At 52.3% G+C, this 17,197-nt stretch overlaps 2 protein-coding genes across 2 annotated transcripts; both read right to left on the bottom strand.

Moving 5' to 3' along the window:
- Window positions 1-3,896: 3,896 nt before the first annotated feature.
- On the bottom strand, window positions 3,897-5,414 carry LOC104565811 (avidin). Its single transcript, XM_088520259.1, has 4 exons — window positions 5,295-5,414; window positions 4,990-5,200; window positions 4,285-4,402; window positions 3,897-3,970 (listed from the first exon to the last, which is right to left on the bottom strand). The coding sequence occupies exons 1-4, from the start codon at window positions 5,364-5,366 to the stop codon at window positions 3,922-3,924; spliced, it is 450 nt and encodes a 149-aa protein (XP_088376385.1). The 5' UTR covers window positions 5,367-5,414; the 3' UTR covers window positions 3,897-3,921.
- Window positions 5,415-12,600: 7,186 nt separating this feature from the next.
- Window positions 12,601-13,927, bottom strand: LOC104574529 (avidin). Its single transcript, XM_088520260.1, has 3 exons — window positions 13,697-13,927; window positions 12,989-13,109; window positions 12,601-12,674 (listed from the first exon to the last, which is right to left on the bottom strand). Exons 1-3 carry the CDS (start codon window positions 13,863-13,865, stop codon window positions 12,629-12,631), a joined length of 336 nt encoding a protein of 111 aa, XP_088376386.1. The 5' UTR covers window positions 13,866-13,927; the 3' UTR covers window positions 12,601-12,628.
- Between the last annotated feature and the right edge of the window lie 3,270 nt (window positions 13,928-17,197).

Genomic DNA, 17,197 nt, shown 5'->3' with positions numbered 1-17,197 from the left:
ATGGAAACCAGAAGGAAATCCCAGTACCCCAGGGAGACTCTGGCACATGATGTGTATACATGTGGCCATTCTCTCAAACACTGCAGACACGTAAGCAAAGATTTCTGGGCCAGCTCCGTGGAGCTGCAACGTCTTCCAACTATTGCAGGTCCATGCTAGATCCTGCTCCACGCTTGATTGTGTTACTGCTGGTTTGCCTCCTTCCAATCTACCCTCAACTGCAGCAGCAGCTCTCAGTCGGCAAGGATAAATGTGTCGCTCTTGGCAAACTCCTTTTTTGTCTCGGTTTTGTGTTCAGTTCCTGCCTTGTTGTGAAGGAAAGCTCTTTTATTTACTCTAGAATGACCCTAGAAAGACATTCCACTCTTAATTCTGCTTCTCTTTTACCTACTGCATCTGATGGTGAACCTCAGCTCTGTAATCTTTTAGCTGACTTATTTTCCTCTCTGTGGCTGCATCTTAAAGGCAGCTGTATCTTAAAGATGTTCTTTAAATGAATCCTGTCCAGTTTGTTGACGGGTTTGTAATCTGGAATATGCTCTTGTAATAATTGAGATGTTCCCCGTTGGCTAGAAGCTCACCTTTCTAAACGAGACGAATCTACCACAGTAGCAAAAAAACTGCTGAAACTATTTATGCTCTGGTTTGGATGACCGTTGGCCATTCATACTGACTGAGGCACTCATTTTATGGGACTCATCATTTGTGATGTATGCAAAGTTTTATATGTTGAACAGCAATTGCACTGTGCCCCTCATTCTGAACCAAGGGGGAGTGTGGAATGAAAAAATGCAGCCTTGAAAACCTGCATTGCAGAAACTTGTGCAGAAACTAAGCTCAAGTGGCTAGAGGCCCCATTTCAATGCAGCATATTTGAAATCCGGCAGACCAAAACCACGCATTATCACTGTATTAAATCCTTATGATAAGGCCTATGCGACTGCTACCTACCCCTCCAGCTGAACCAAGAAACCTGATATTAGAGGACAATCAACTGTTAGATTATGGTAGAGAACTCCTGAAAAGTTTTGTGTGTCTGTACCCACAGACCGCACTGCTGTGCTGTGCCATCCCTTACAACCAGAAAAGTGGATATATGTGAAAGTACTGCAGAGAAAAAGTGTTCTCCGGTCTTGATGCCAAGGATCCTACCAAATCTTATTAATCACCAGTACTGCTGCATGCTGCAAAGAACCACCCACTTGGACACCTGCGTCTCACTGCAAGAAGGTAGCAACACCTACAGAACACAGCCCAACCAACCTCTCTTCTGAGACAGAGGAAACCTGCTGTAATCCAGGTGTGCCTTCCAGTTCCTCGGTCTCTCAGAGCCTAAGGTGTAATCTTAGGTCTTGAAGGAACGTTGTTGCAGGCGAGAGTGGGCCGTGGAGTACCATGCCCTTTGATAGAACGTGTGTTTTGGGAGCACCTATGGTTCTTGGTATCACACTGTGTAAAACCTAAATGGTGCCTGTCATGAAGAGACAGATCCTTTTGGCAGGCTTCACTATTTCCCTGAGCTTGGTCTCAGCACACCTAGGCATAATGTGACAACATCATGGTAACACAAAGTTCAAAGACAAATCCAATTCCATCAATTTGCCCAATGCTTCACACCCCAATTAGATTTGGAGCGATGCGAGAAGGTCCTAATAGCTATTCCAACCCCAGTGGAACAAACAGATCACTCAATCTTAGATGCTTTGCAGGCACTTCATCTGGGAATTCAGTGTTTGGTGAAGTGGGTAGCAGGGCAGAACTGCTTTGCCCTTGGCTTTCCGTTAGCTTCTCAAGGAAGAATTTGTGCTTGAGTGAATGGAAGATGCTGCGTTTAGATGGACTGCGTTTAGTCGAACCTGACTTTGTGAAGCTACATGCAGGCCTACGACAAGTACGCAAGGTAAGAGCAGAGCAAGCATTTGAATGGTAGGGACAGGTGCCTTAACCAAGGAGGAGGGACCAAGGAATGGTTAAGAGGACTGTTAACATCAGCGATTATAGGAGCTCTAATCATTGTAATTATGTGTGTTTTTGTAAGGCTTATTCACAGCTGTGTGTCAGTATGCATCAAGTCACACACAGATCCCACACTCCTCACTGATCAATCCCAATATGAAACGAAGGAACTCCACAAACAAATGTTGCAGACACTGCAGAGGGATGAAGAAGATATGAGTCGGCTCACAAACATGCAATGTCGAGGAGAGTGAGGCTGGAAAAGGCTCACAGGGTGCAATGTGAAAGCAAAAGAGCATCAACGGTAGCAAGACTGACTCCGTTTTGCTGGTCCCTGCCATCCTGGGAGTGAGCAAAGGGTGAAGTTGTGAGCCTTGTGTGTCCGCTTAAACCCTGTGGAGCAGTGAGGCCAAGCTGGCCAGTAACTGAAGAGGTTGCTAGTGGAAAAAAAGATTAAAAAAAACAATCCATGCTCCAAACAACGCACTCTCTCAGCTCCTCCCCACATACATTGCCAATCAGATAATGACAGACAGTGGCTGTCACCTTAAAGGATGTCAAGAAGTCAAAATATTCTCAGCTGCATCTGCAGCTGAGATGCAATTCCTCCACAAGCGAGCATCATGTGGAGGAACAGCTGCCCACGCTCAAATTCCAGCTGCCACCTCTACGGTAAGAAACCTTTGAAATCTCAACAAGGGAAATTTGGGTGAGGATTGCCTGTTAGCTTCTGAGAGATTGTCAAAGCAGCAGGGTTTCATTTTGCTCATGAGAGCCTGGATGAGTGAGTAGGAGCGGGGTAAGGGAAGGTTACTACAAGAAATGGGAGCCAAGGAATTCCTGGATTTGCAGAGAGCAAGGTAAGGTCTGGAAATCCCTTACTTCACCCTCATTGCAGGCTAAGGAGCAGGGAGCATGACGAGTAGGGTTCCTGCTGCAGCAGCTCTTTTAGTCGGCCACAGAGTGGGTGGGTATTTTGGGCTGTCTTCACAAACCACCTGAGCTCCGACTCTGCACAGCTTGGAGGCTCCTACGCTCCAGCCAAAGTGACTGTGATCGGAGGAATTCTATGTTCTTTTTTTAAAAAAAGAAAAAAAATACAAAATACTTTGGAATTTAGTCTTTTAATGCTGACAACATACCATGTTTACATAGGGATTTCTGCATCGCACTACTTCGGTAGCATAAAATTGTCCTTACATCATATTTGCTGCTAGCCAGATGGTCTGAAGCAGCTCAGTCTTACATGGGAGTCTCTTACCTGCTCTTTAAGGACTTTCAGTGCTCCTGATGCCATCAGGACGCCCTGAAGAGGGAGGTGAAGGACACTGAGGTCAGAGGAAAAGCCGGCCTGCGGCGCGCACCTCCAGCCTTGCTTCTTCCCGGCGGGAACTGCGGGCGCCTCCACTCGCCCCTGCCCGTGGCTGCTGCTGTGGAGCCAGGGAGGCCATAGCGGGTGCCAGGCCAGGCTGGACACCCACCGTCAGGGCAGGGCAGCTGCCTCTGCGGAGCTTCTTTCGGGTTTCAGCCCAGTGCCTGCAGGGTCGAGGCTGGAGAGCCTGGGGTAGCTCATATCTAGTGCATAGGGTCGGGAAACCGCACCCAGAGCAGGGAGGACCGCTCGGGGTGCAGAGAGCAGTGTCCTTCCACCCTTCCTGGACACACAGACCCTCCCAGGACACTTTTTTGCTGCGGCTGCGGGTTGGGGGTCCGATACGGCATGGGGCCGCGGGCGGGCAGCAGTTCCCAGGAGCCGGGACGGCTGCCAAGGACGGATCCCCCCGGGCCAGGCTGTCCTGGGAGCGGCACAGGGAGGGCACAGAGCGATGAGAGCCGAGGAGCCGCTTGCAGCAAAGCTTTATTGGCAACAACAGGGAGGAAGGTGAGAGTCCTGCACCGCTTGAGCCGGACTGGGAGCCACGGCAGTGCGGGCGGTTGGAGGGGAAGACAGAGCGGGCCCCAGCTCTATCGCTCCCTCTGTTTCTTCAGACGGGTGAAGGTGTTGACGCCAACACTGTGGGACACAGAAGGGGGAGAGGGGATTTATGGAGGGAAACATGTTCCTGGAGGCTGGCAACATGGGGGCTGTGTAGGGGAAGATGTCCCCGGGCCTCCTTCCCACTGTCTGCAGCACCAGGAGCTGGGTGCCACCTCCTGCTCTGGAGCGCTGCACCTCCCCGCCGCTCTGCTCCCAGCTGCGCTCTTTGCTCTGCCACTGGGCAGGATTAAAGGCTGTTAAGCACAAGGTATGTTGTCCCCGTTATTCCCTGGCTCCATGCCCAGAACCATGCGCCAGGGGCCATCTTCCCTGCACTGCTTGCGACTCACCTGGTGGCTTTCCAGTCATCCTCGAGGCTGTTGACGTGGCTTCGCAGGAGCCACATGGTCTTCAAAACTTCCTTGCTGTTGTTCACGAAGCACTGGCCAGTGAAGACGGTGATGGAGTCTGCAGAGGCAGGAGAAAGCACAGAGTGGAGGCGTAAAACACCCGCAGGACAGCAGGGGAAGACCATGGTCTGAAACCTGCCCTCTACCTCAGGCGTCCCTATGTGCCTGGTCTCTGGAGTCAGAGGCTTATTTCTAGGGACCTCAGGGGGCATGTGGAGCATGGAGTGAGCTCAGGACACCTGGCCAGCCATTCCCTTCAGCCGCTGTCAGAAGGATGTGGTGGGGCGGTGGGGGGACCAGCAGGAACAGCGCAGGGGAGGGCAGGACACAGCTGGGAACAGCACATGGGAGGGCAGGGAGCACCAGTGTCCCACCAAGGATGTTGTATCAGAGGGGACAACACCAATAGGGACCTCACAAGGGAGGGCAGAGGATTGTCAGGGATATTGCAGGGGAGAACAGGGCACTGTCAGGGGTGTCATAGGGAAGGGCAAGGGAGAACAGAGGACATCACAGGGGAGGACAGGGCACCACAGTGGACAGAAAGGCACCATGAAGACCATCTCCGGGGAGGGCAAGGGGCCACTGGAGACATCAGAGGGAAGGGCAGAGACACCAGAGGGATGCTGGCGAAAGGAGAAGCACCTGAGAAATTCCAGTTGACAGTGAAACCGAAGGTGGCATTTTTGCACTGGTCCTTGACGTGCTGGTAGCCCTGCAGTGGGGAGACCTTGATTTCATTGTTGGTGGCTTTCACGGCAGTGTGGTAGCTGCCATTGAACTCGCCTTTGCTGTTCAGTTCATTGATGGTCATATTGGAGCCCAGGTCGTTGGTCCAGTTTCCTGTTAGGTTACACTGCAAAGAGAGAATGAGCACGGGGCACTCAGCACCCAGCCCCACGGCACTGCTGGCCGTGCCTGGAGCCAGCCTAGGTTGCGGCTGCCTTTACCGGTTGTTGTGCAGAGCAGCTGGGAACGGCCAGTGCCAGGGTGAGCGCCAGGAGGACAGGGGTCACCTGCATGGTGTCTGCAGCTGGGAGGTGGTTGCTGGTGTCCGAGACGTGCTCCTCACAGGGTCTGTCTGTGTGCCACCTCCCTCTCCTTTTTATTGCTGCCAGGGACCCCAGCTCTGCCCCGGCATTTCATAACCTGGGTGTTCCCATCTCCTGGTCCTCTCCATATGTACCTGGCCACAGGCTTCTGCACTCCTCATTACCTAAGGGCAGCATGAGGGTAGATGTTGGTGTTAGACCCAATCTGGCCTGCCATTCCAGTACCTCAGTTGGAGATAAGGAACCACTAAGAGGAGGGCAAGGTTCGGACATCCTTTGCTTTGGCCTTATTAAGGGTTAAGAGTAGGAACCACTAAGAGGAGGGCAAGGTCCGGACATCCTTTGCTTTGGCCTTATTTAGGGTTAAGAGTAGGGACCACTAAGAGGAGGGCAAGGTCCGGACATCCTTTACCTCAGCATTATTAAGGACTAAAGAATAGGACCACTAAGAGGAGGGCAAGGTCTGAACATCCTTTACCTAGGCATTACTGTGGCAAAAGAGCAGGGACCACAGAGACTTACAGCTCTCAGGTAGCTTTGGTATACATACCTCATAGTATTTATTAAAAATGAGATGGGTTACCCAGCCATCTAAATCAATCCTATTCCATCAATAGGTACACTGGCTTATTTTGAGTATACTCATTATTTTCCTCAGACTTTCTGAACCATTCTCAGGAAAAGGGACCTTTGATATGAATAAAATGGAGTGCTTAAGGGAAGTACTAGAAAAATCAGGAGCTATGGTGCTCTGGAATTATTGGGATGCTTCCATCGACAAATACAGTATGAACATGGAATGAATGGATTGATTCAAGGACAACTCTGAAACCATAAGCAGGCTGCCAAAGGGAGCATGAGTACAGACCAAGCTGCTCACAAGCCACACTGGTGATGACTGGCATAAGTCAAATGCAGGGGCATGTGGTGGGGCTTTTATCCTCAACTGTCAGCTACCTCCTCCCCTCCCCTGGGTCTGGCTCCAGGAGGAGGCTTGTTGCTTTCTGTTTGCTAAAGACCCCAACCTTGGCCAACATGGTGGGCTCAGGTGAGACATCACACCAGGAGGACCCCTTGTGTGTCTTGTCTCTTTCCCCTTTGTTCTCTGGTTTTAGTTTAGGGCTGGATACTCACCTCGGCAGCAGAGACCATAAATTGACATTCAGGTAGCACAGGTCCCTTCTGACTTTCCTTTGTTTCCTGACATGAGTGAAAATGGAAACCAGAAGGAAATCCCAGTACCCCAGGGAGACTCTGGCACATGATGTGTATACATGTGGCCATTCTCTCAAACACTGCAGACACGTAAGCAAAGATTTCTGGGCCAGCTCCGTGGAGCTGCAACGTCTTCCAACTATTGCAAGTCCATGCTAGATCCTACTCCATGCTTGATTATGTTACTGCTGGTTTGCCTCCTTCCAATCTACCCTCAACTGCAGCAGCAGCTCTCAGTCGGCAAGGATAAGCATGTCACTCTTGGCCACCCCTTTTTTGTCTCGGTTTTGTGTTCAGTTCCTGCCTTGTTGTTGTGAAGGAAAGCTCTTTTATTTACTCTAGAATGACCCTAGAATGACATTCTGCCCTTAATTCTGCTTCTCTTTTACCTACTGCATCTGATGGTGAACCTCAGCACTGTAACCTTCTAGCTGGTTTATTTACCTCTCCGTGGCTGCATCTTAAAGCTGGTTGTATCGTAAAGATGTTCCTTTAATGAATCCTGTCCAATTTGTTGACAGGTTTGTAATCTGGAATATGCTCTGGTAATAATTGAGACGTTCCGCAGTTGGCTAGAAGCTCACCTTTCTAAACGAGACGAATCTACCACAGTAGCTAAAAAGCTGCTGAAAGTATTTATGCACTGGTTTGGATGACCTTTGGCCATTCATACTGACTGAGGCACTCATTTTATGGGACTAATCATTTGTGATGTATGCAAAGTTTTATATGTTGAACAGCAATTGCACTGTGTCCCTCATCCCGAACCAGGGGAGAGTAGGGACTGAAAGAACGCAGCCTTGAAAACCTGCATTGCAGAAACTTGTGCTGAAACTAAGCTCAAGTGTCTAGAGGCCCCATTTCATTGCAGCATATTTGAAATCCGGCAGACCAAAATCACACACTATCACTGTATTAAATCCTTATGAGAAGGCCTATGTGACTGCTACCTACCCCTCCAACTGAACCAAGAAACCTGATATTAGAGGACAATCAACTGTTAGATCATGATAGAGAACTCCCGAAAAGTTTGTGTTTCTGTACCCAGAGATGCATGACGCTCTTGCAGAACGCACTGCTGTGCTGTGCCATCCCTTATAACCAGATCATAGAATCATAGAACGCTTAAGGTTGGAAGGGATCTCTAGAGGTCATCTAGTCCAACCCCCCTGCACACGCAGGGTCACCTAGAGCACGTGGCACAGGACTGCGTCCAAGCGGGTTTTGAAGATCTCCAGAGAAGGAGACTCCACAACCTCTCTGGGAAGCCTCTTCCAGTGCTCTGTCACCCTCACTGTTAAAAAAAATTTCCTTAAGTTCCTGTGGAATTTTTGGTGCTTCTGTTTGTGGCCATTACCTCTAGTTCTGTCAGTGGCCCCACTGAAAAGAGGCCAGCACCATCCTCCTCACTCCCTCCCCTGAGGTACTTATAGACACTGCTTAGATCCCGTCTCAGCCTTCTCTTCTCCAGGCTGAACAGGCCCAGCTCCCTCACTCTCTCCTCATTGAGCAGAGGTTCCAGGCCCCTGATCATCCGTGTGGCCCTGCGTTGAACTGTCTCCAGCAGTTCCACATCCCTCTTGTACTGTGGAGCCCAGAACTGGACACAATACTCCAGATGTGGTCTCACCAGGGCTGAGTAGAGGGGCAGGATCACCTCCCTCGACCTGCTGGAGATGCTCTTCTTAATGCACCCCAGGATTCCCTTGGCCTTCTTGGCCACGAGGGCACACTGCAGCCTCATGGTCAACTTGTCGTCCACCATGATGCCCAGGTCTTTCTCTGCAGAGCTGCCCTCCAGAAGGTCGATCCCCAGCCTGTACTGGTGTCTAGGGTTATTCCTCCCCAGATGCAGAACCTTGCACTTGGCCTTGTTGAATTGCATGAGGTTTTTCACCGCCCAGTTGTCCAGTCTGTCCAGGTCCCTCTGGATGGCAGCGCAGCCCTCTGGGGTATCAACTACTCCTCCCAGTCTTGTATCATCAGCAAACTTGCTGAGCGTGCACTCTGTGCCTGCATCCAGGTCATTGATGAGTAAATTGAACAGGACTGGACCAAGGACTGACCCCTGGAGGACACTGCTAGCTACAGGCCTCCAACTAGACTCTGCACCACTGATCACCACCCTCTGAGCTCTGCCATCCAGCCAGTTCCTAATCCACCTCACTGTGCACTCATCTATCTCACACTTCTGGAGCTTGCCCAGGAGGATGTTGTGAGGGACGGTGTCAAAAGCCTTGGTGAGTTCAAGACAGATGACATCCACTGCTCTCCCCTCATCTATCCAGCTGGTCATTCCATCATAGAAGGCTATCAGGTTAGTCAAGCAAGATTTCCCCTTGGTGAATCCATGCTGACTACTCTTGAGCATTTTCTTGTCCTCCATGTGCCTGGAAACAACGGCCAGTATGAGCCGTTCCATCACTTTTCCGGGGACAGAGGTGAGGCTCACTGGTCTGTAGTTTCCTGGGTCCTCCTTCTTGCCTTTTTTGAAGACTGGCATGACATTGGCCTTCTTCCAGTCCTCCGGCACCTCCCCCATTCTCCAGGATCTTTCAAAGATGATGTAGAGCGGCTTAGCTATGACATCCACCAGCTCACACAGCACTCTGGGGTGCATCCCATCAGGGACAATGGACTTGTGGGTATCAAGTTTCCTTAGGTGCTCTCTGATCCAATCTTCCTTTACCCGGGGCGAGTCTTCATCTCTCCAGGCTTCTTCTCTTGTCCCTAGGGCCCGGGACTCTAAAGGGCTGCCCTTGGTAAACACCGAAGTGAAGAAGGCATTCAGCAACTCTGCTTTTTCTGTGCTATTTGTAACCCGGGTGCCCATCTCGTTCACCAGCAGACTGAGGTTTTCCCTGATCTTCCTTTTGCTGTTAATATATTTGAAGAAGATTTTCTTGTTATTTTTAATGTCCCTTGTCAGATTGCGTTCCAGCCGCGCCTTAGCTTTCCTTGTCTCATCTCTGCATTCCCTGACTACGTTCCTGTATTTCTCCCAGGGGGCCTGTGCTTTTTTCCACATTCTGTATACCGTCGCCTTCTGCTTGAGCATTACCACAAGCTCCATGCTCATCCACGCAGGTCTCCTGCCCCCTCTTCCTGACTTCTTATACACAGGGATGCACTGCTGCTGGGTGTGGAGGAAGTGCCGCTTGAAAGCTAACCAGAGAAGTGGATATATGTGAAAGCACTGCGGAGAAAGAGTGTTCTCCAGTCCTGATGCCAAGGATCCTACCAAATCTTATTAATCACCAGTACTGCTGCCTGCTGCAAAGAACCACCCACTTGGACACCTGCGTCTCACTGCAAGAAGGTAGCAACACCTACCAGCCCAACCAACCTCTCTTCTGAGACAGAGGAAGCCTGCTGTAATTCAGATGTGCCTTCCAGTTCCTCAGTCTCTCAGATCCTAAGGTGTAATCTTAGGTCTTGAAGGAACGTTGTTGCAGGCAAGAGTGAGCTGTGGAGTACCATGCCCTTTGACAGAACGTGTGTTTTGGGAGCACCTATGGTTCTTGGTATCACACTGTGTAAAATCTAAATGGTGCCTGTCATGAAGAGACAGATCCTTTTGGCAGGCTTCGCTACCTCCCTGAGCTGGGTCTCAGCACACCAAGGTATAATGTGACAACATCATGGTAACACAGTGTTCAAAGACAAATCCCATTCCATCAATTGCCCAATGCTTCATATCCCAATTAGATATAGAGCAGTGCGAGAAGGTCCTAATAGCTATTCCAACCCCAGTGGAACAAACAGATCACTCAATCTTAGATGCTTTGCAGGCACTTCATCTGGGAATTCAGTGTTTGGTGAAGTGGGTAGCGGGGCAGAAATGCTTGGCCCTTGGCTTTCCGTTAGCTTCTCAAGGAAGAATTTGTGCTTGAGTGAATGGAAGATGCTGCGTTTAGATGGACTGCGTTTAGTCGAACCTGACTTTGTGAAGCTACATGCAGGCCTACGACAAGTACGCAAGGTAAGAGCAGAGCAAGCATTTGAATGGTAGGGACAGGTGCCTTAACCAAGGAGGAGGGACCAAGGAATGGTTAAGAGGACTGTTAACATCAGCGATTATAGGAGCTCTAATCATTGTAATTATGTGTGTTTTTGTAAGGCTTATTCACAGCTGTGTGTCAGTATGCATCAAGTCACACACAGATCCCACACTCCTCACTGATCAATCCCAATATGAAACGAAGGAACTCCACAAACAAATGTTGCAGACACTGCAGAGGGATGAAGAAGATATGAGTCGGCTCACAAACATGCAATGTCGAGGAGAGTGAGGCTGGAAAAGGCTCACAGGGTGCAATGTGAAAGCAAAAGAGCATCAACGGTAGCAAGACTGACTCCGTTTTGCTGGTCCCTGCCATCCTGGGAGTGAGCAAAGGGTGAAGTTGTGAGCCTTGTGTGTCCACTTAAACCCTGTGGAGCAGTGCGGCCAAGCTGGCCAGTAACTGAAGAGGTTGCTAGTGGAAAAAAAGATTAAAAAAAAAAACAATCCAAGCTCCAAACAACGCACTCTCTCAGCTCCTCCCCGCATACATTGCCAATCAGATAATGACAGACAGTGGCTATGTCACCTTAAAGGATGTCAAGAAGTCAAAATATTCTCAGCTGCATCTGCAGCTGAGATGCAGCTCCTCCACAAGCGGGCATCATGTGGAGGAACAGCTGCCCACGCTCAAATTCCAGCTGCCACCTCTACGGTAAGAAACCTTTGAAATCTCAACAGGGGAAATTCGGGTGAGGATTGCATGTAAACTTCTTCTGGGATACTGCCAGAGCAGCAGGGGTTCATTTTGGTCATGAGAGCCTGGATGAATGGGTAGGAGCAGGGTAAGGGAAGGTTACTGCAAGAAATGGGAGCCAAGGAATTCCTGGATTTGCAAAGAGCAAGGTAAGGTCTGGAAATCCCTTACTTCACCCTCATTGCAGGCTAAGGAGCAGGGAGCGTGATGAGTAGGGTTCCTGCTGCAGCAGCTCTTTTAGTCGACCACAGAGTGGGTGGAAATTTTGGGCTGGCTTCGCAAACCACCTGAGCTGCGACTCTACACAGCTTAGAGGCGCTTATGCTCCAACCAAAGTGACTTTGATTCAAGGAATTCTATGTTGTCTTTTTTAAAAAAAAGAAAAAAAAATACAAAATACTTTGGAATATAGTCTTTTAATGCTGACAACATACCATGTTTACACAGGGATTTCTGCATCGCATTACTTCAGTACCATAAAATGGTCCTTACATCATTTTTGCTGCTAGTCAGATGGTCTGAAGCAGCTCAGTCTTACATTGGAGTCTCTTACCTGCTCTGTAAGGACTTTCAGTGCTCCTGATGCCATCAGGACGCCCTGAAGAGGGAGGTGAAGGACACTGAGGTCAGAGGAAAAGCTGGCGTGCGGCCCGCACCTCCAGCCTTGCTTCTTCCCGGCAGGAACTGCGGGCGCCTCCGCTCGCCCCTGCCCATGGCTGCTGCTGTGGAGCCAGGGAGGCCATAGCGGGTGCCAGGCCAGGCTGGACACCCACCGTCAGGGCAGGGCAGCTGCCCCTGCGGAGCTTCTTTCGGGTTTCAGCCCAGCGCCTGCAGGGTCGAGGCTGGAGAGCCTGGGGTAGCTCATATCTAGTGCACAGGGTCGGGAAACCGCACCCAGAGCAGGGAGGACCGCTCGGGGTGCAGAGAGCAGTGTCCTGCCACCCTCCCTGGACACACGGACCCTCCCAGGACACTTTTTTGCTGCGGCTGCGGGTTGAGTGTCCGATACGGCATGGGGACTCGGGCGGGCAGCAGCTCCCGGCAGCCGGGACCGCTGCCAAGGATGGATTCCCCTGGGCCAGGCTGTCCTGGGAGCGGCACAGGGAGGGCACAGAGCGATGAGAGCCGAGGAGCCGCTTGCAGCAAAGCTTTATTGGCAACAACAGGGAGGGAGGTGAGAGTCCTGCACCGGTCGAGCCCGACCGGGAGCCATGGTGGTGCGGGTGGTTGGAGGGGAAGACAGAGCAGCCCCCAGCTCTATCACTCCCTCCGCCTCTCCAGGCGAATGAAGGTGTTGACGCCAACCCTGTGGGACACAGAAGCGGGAGAGGGGATTTAGGGAGGGAAACATGTTCCTGGAGGCTGGAGACATGGGGTCTGTGTAGGGGAAGATGTCTTTGGGCCCCCCTCCCAGTGTCTGCAGCACCAGGAGCTGGGTGCCACCTCCTGCTCTGGAGCGCTGCACCTCCCCGCCGCTCTGCTCCCAGCCGCACTCTTTGCTCTGCCGCTGGGCAGGATTAAAGGCTGTTAAGCACAAGGTATGCTGTCCCCGTTATTCCCTGGCTCCATGCCCAGAACCATACGCCGGGGGCCATGTTCCCTGCACTGCTTGCGACTCACCTGGTGGCTTTCCAGTCATCCTCGAGGCTGTTGACGTGGCTTCGCAGGAGCCACATGGTCTTCAAAACTTCCTTGCCATTCTTGTCCACAAAGCACTGGCCGGTGAAGACGGTGATGGCATCTGCAGAGGCAGGAGAAAGCACAGAGTGGAGGCGTGAAGCGCCCGCAGGACAGCGGGGGAAGCCCATGGTCTGAAACCTGCCCTCTGCCTTGGGCATCCCCATGTGTCTGGTCTCTGGAGCCAGGGGGTTATTTCTAGGGACCTCAGGGGGCATGTGGAGCATGGAGTGAGCTCAGGACACCTGGCCAGCCGTTCCCTTCAGCCGCTGTCAGAAGGATGTCGTGGGGTGGTGAGGGGACCAACAGGAACAGCGCAGGGGAGGGCAGGACACAGCTGGGGACAGCACATGGGAGGGCAGGGACCTCCGGTGTCTCACCAAGGATGTTGTATCAGAGGGGACAACACCAATAGGGACCTCACAAGGGAGGGCAGAGGATTGTCAGGGATATTGCAGGGTAGGACAGGGCACTGTCAGGGGTGTCATAGGGAAGGGCAAGGGAGAACAGAGGACATCACAGGGGAGGACAGGGCACCACTGTGGACAGAAAGGCACCATGAAGACCATCTCCAGGGAGGGCAAGGGGTCACTGGAGACATCAGAGGGAAGGGCAGAGACACCAGAAGGAGGTTGGGGAAAGGAGAAGCACCTGAGAAAGCCCAGTTGACAGTGAAACCGAAGGTGGCCTTGTTGCGCTGGTTCTTGCGTTGCTGGGAGCCCTGCAGCGGGGAGACCTTGATTTCGTTGTTGGTGGCTGTCACGGCAGTGAGGTAAGTGCCACTGAACTCGCCTTTGCTGTTCAATTCATTGATGGTCATATTGGAGCCCAGGTCGTTGATCCAAGATCCTGTCAGAACACACTGCAAAGAGAGAATGAGCACGGGGCACTCAGCACCCAGCCCCACCGCATTGCTGATCGTGCCTGGAGCCAGCCCAGCCCACGGCTGCCTTTACCTTCCGTTCAGCAGAGCAGCTGGGAACAGCCAGTGCCAGGGCGAGCACCAGGAGGACAGGGGTCACCTGCATGGTGTCTGCAGCTGGGAGGTGGTTGCTGATATTCAGGACGTGCTCCTCACAGGGCTCTGTCTGTGTACCGCCTCCCTCTCCTTTTTATTGCTGCCGGGCCCCCCGTGCCAGCTCTGCCCAGGCATTACATAACCTGGGTGTTTCCGAAGTTGTGTTTCCTAGCGATATGAGAGGGTGATTGCATGCAGATATTCCCAGCAGTTTGTTTCGAGGCAGCTCCTCCTTGCTCACATGCCCCTAAGCTGGAGACGAGCCCAGGCAGCCAGCAGTGAGGTGCAGGGCTGGCAGAGGGTGAGGTCTCGCTCTGCCATGGTCTCATGGTGGCTCTGCTACAGACCAAAATGCTGCTTGGCTAAGATTTTAGATGCTCATTTCCAGCCAGGACAGCTTCAGGGCCAGAGGCAGCCTCTTGGGATATACTGGGAGATGGGCATTGCTGGGACCATCACGCCAGAGAGGGGTCGGCAGTTGGGCAGAGGGAGGGGGGCAAGAACAGGCTGTGTGCGATAGTTAGCCACCCACTATGGGAACTCTGAACTGACCTCCAAGGCAGGAAAAGACCCTCCAAGGGTGGCTCCCCTGAAGTCCTTCCCGCTGCAGACTGGGACCATCCCTGGCATCTTCTCCTGCTCCTCTCCATGCTGCCGGCTGTGGGCGGCTGCACCCCTCGTTATCCAAATGCACCATGCAGCTGCCAGACAGTGCTAACACCAACCTACTCCGGAGATGGCACCCAATCCGCTCCCCCATGCTGGATACCCTCCTGCAGACCTCCTTCTGCACCACACTGCCTGCAGAGGTTCCTTCATGCTGCCCTGCACCCCAGCAGCTCCTGCAGTGCCTAAGGTGCTTGTGGTTTCCTAGCTGCTCTGCTCCAGCCACAGCACCTTCCTCTTGCCCAGACGCTGCTTGCAGGGTGCCCGTGCTATTGTCTTGCCTCGTGCTCGCCGGGTTCCCACGCAACCCCTTGAATGGCACGACGGGGCATTAGCCGCTCTGCAGAGGGATGTTTTCCTGTGGCCGGATGGGCACTTCCCATGCCAGGCGAGGTGACGCCCTGGCCTGCGGCCACTGGCAGCTGAGTCTTGCCGGGGCCCAGCGGGCACCACCTCTTCAAGGCACCTGGGCCTCTCTAAGGGCCTAGAGCGGCTCCTGGCCAAGGCCCGGCAGGAAGGAGGCATTCGGGCCTCTCGTGTCCCCAGCGGGCCCTGTGCACCTGGGCTCGGCTCTGCGGCTCCCCCTCAGGCTCCCAGCGCCCACGGGCCGCCCGCTTGCTGCCCCGTCCACTCGCTTGCACCAGGCTTGAGACTGGGCCTTGTTCCGTTCCTGACAGAGCTGGGGCTTCTGCTGGCAGGGAGTGAGTTTGTTTGCAAAAAGGAACAAAACCAAACATTCCCCAAATAGCTCGCGTGTTGGATTTTGATGCTGACAGGAAGCCATGTTTACGCAAGGATTTTTAAATAGCTTCAGGTTGGTATTTATAAAATCAACCTTATGTTGCATCGGTGGCTGGCCAGGGAGTCTGAGGCGGCTCGTCTCACACCTGTTTTTCCCATCTCTTGACTAGCAGTCTTCTCCTAAAATACTGGGTTGGGACTCCCTCACCATCATGCTGAGGGATCATTTAGATCTGTTCATCAATGAATGCTCTGTTTTTTTCCTTAAAATGGGGAGAGGGAATCTCTTGTAACACTTCTCGATTTTCAGCTGCTTTTTAGTCTCATTTCTGAACGCTGGCTTCCCTTCAACATCTAAATCCACTCCCTTGCACTGCTCATCACTCTGGGTCACTCTCCTCACCAGCTCTCAGCACTTACTGGAGCTCTGCTCCACGTGGCCCCGCTCACTGCGAGGGGGAATTCCCACTCGCTCCTTCCTTTTTCAGGTTTAGGAATTTATGCCAAGACATACTTTTTGCTGCTGCAGCCACCGCGTTTACTTTGGCCGTGGTGGCTGGTGCATGTGCTTGCAGCCTCGCTGCTGGGAAGCACCACCCCGCGCTGCCCGGCCTTGCGCACACTCATCCAGGACAGCTGCGAGGACGGGGAGGTACTGAGTGAAGCCCAGAGGTGGCCCAAGCAAGTCCAGGTTTGTGTTTGGGACATTCACAACCCGACACAACCATCCCGGTGCTCTCTGCCCGTTTTCCGTTTTGCATTTGCAAGCCCTGAGGTGAGCAGCTTGTCCACTGAGCGCAAGCGCCAGCCCAGCCTGAGGAGGAGCGCAATGGTCCAGCAATATCCGCTGGCAGGAAGGGAAGCAAAACCCCTCAACAGCCTGCGGAGATCCTTAGTGCTGTGTGCCCAGGTGACCCTCCAAATGTAGCCCCTGCACCGGCTGCACAAGCACACATGAGCAGGGATGCAGTGAGGAGCAGGTGAACACCTAGCCCGAAACTGGAAGCCGGAAGAGGATGAAGAAGCTCAGCGTGGAAAGACCTGGGCTGTAAGCACATGTGCGTGTGGCTTTGAGGAACATCTGAAGAAAAGTCCAACACTGTGATTAAGCGGGAATGGAGCTAACTTTGAAAAAAAAAAAGAGGTAGGGATAAATGTTAGAGAATAACTAATTATCTCGCAAAGATTAGTCGCCATCACGACAAATAGAGGTGTCCCTGCACTCATTTCCAAAAATTAACCCTATAATGGCTCCGTTTTAATTGGTACATTATATAAAGTGAAAAGAAAGATCCAGTGATGGAGTAACAAGACTGAAGCTCCCAACCCTTGAAGGAAGGTGTCTGTGCAAGTGGCTCTCAAGGGTTAAGGTGCAGGCCAGCAGGCCTCTGCAGTGAAAAAAGTGCTGCGATAAGGGGATGATTTAGAGAACCATGTTTGCTCTTTGCCTGCTGGGTTGGAGTGTGAGTCTATTTTGGCGACTGCCAATGTTAGGCAAACAGCATCTCACAGAAAAGATGGATAAAATAATGGAGCAAAACCGCTGCCACTTGGACGCTGGGGACTGCTGAAGAGGGAGGTATTTCAGCTTTGGTAATGGATGCACCAAGTTAGAGGGAAACTGGCACCCGCTCAGCTCCTCCAGCCTCAGTTTTCCCTGGCTGGACCTGCGGGTGCCTCTGCCCCGCTTGCCACTAGTGTGGGGCAGACAGCCATGCTGCAGGACC

This window comes from Tinamus guttatus, unplaced genomic scaffold (genome assembly GCF_059628265.1).
Source record: "Tinamus guttatus ecotype Peru unplaced genomic scaffold, ASM5962826v1 Tinamus_guttatus_pri_ptg000084l, whole genome shotgun sequence".
Classification (NCBI taxonomy): domain Eukaryota; kingdom Metazoa; phylum Chordata; class Aves; order Tinamiformes; family Tinamidae; genus Tinamus; species Tinamus guttatus.
This window is presented reverse-complemented; position numbering and strand designations above follow the sequence as displayed.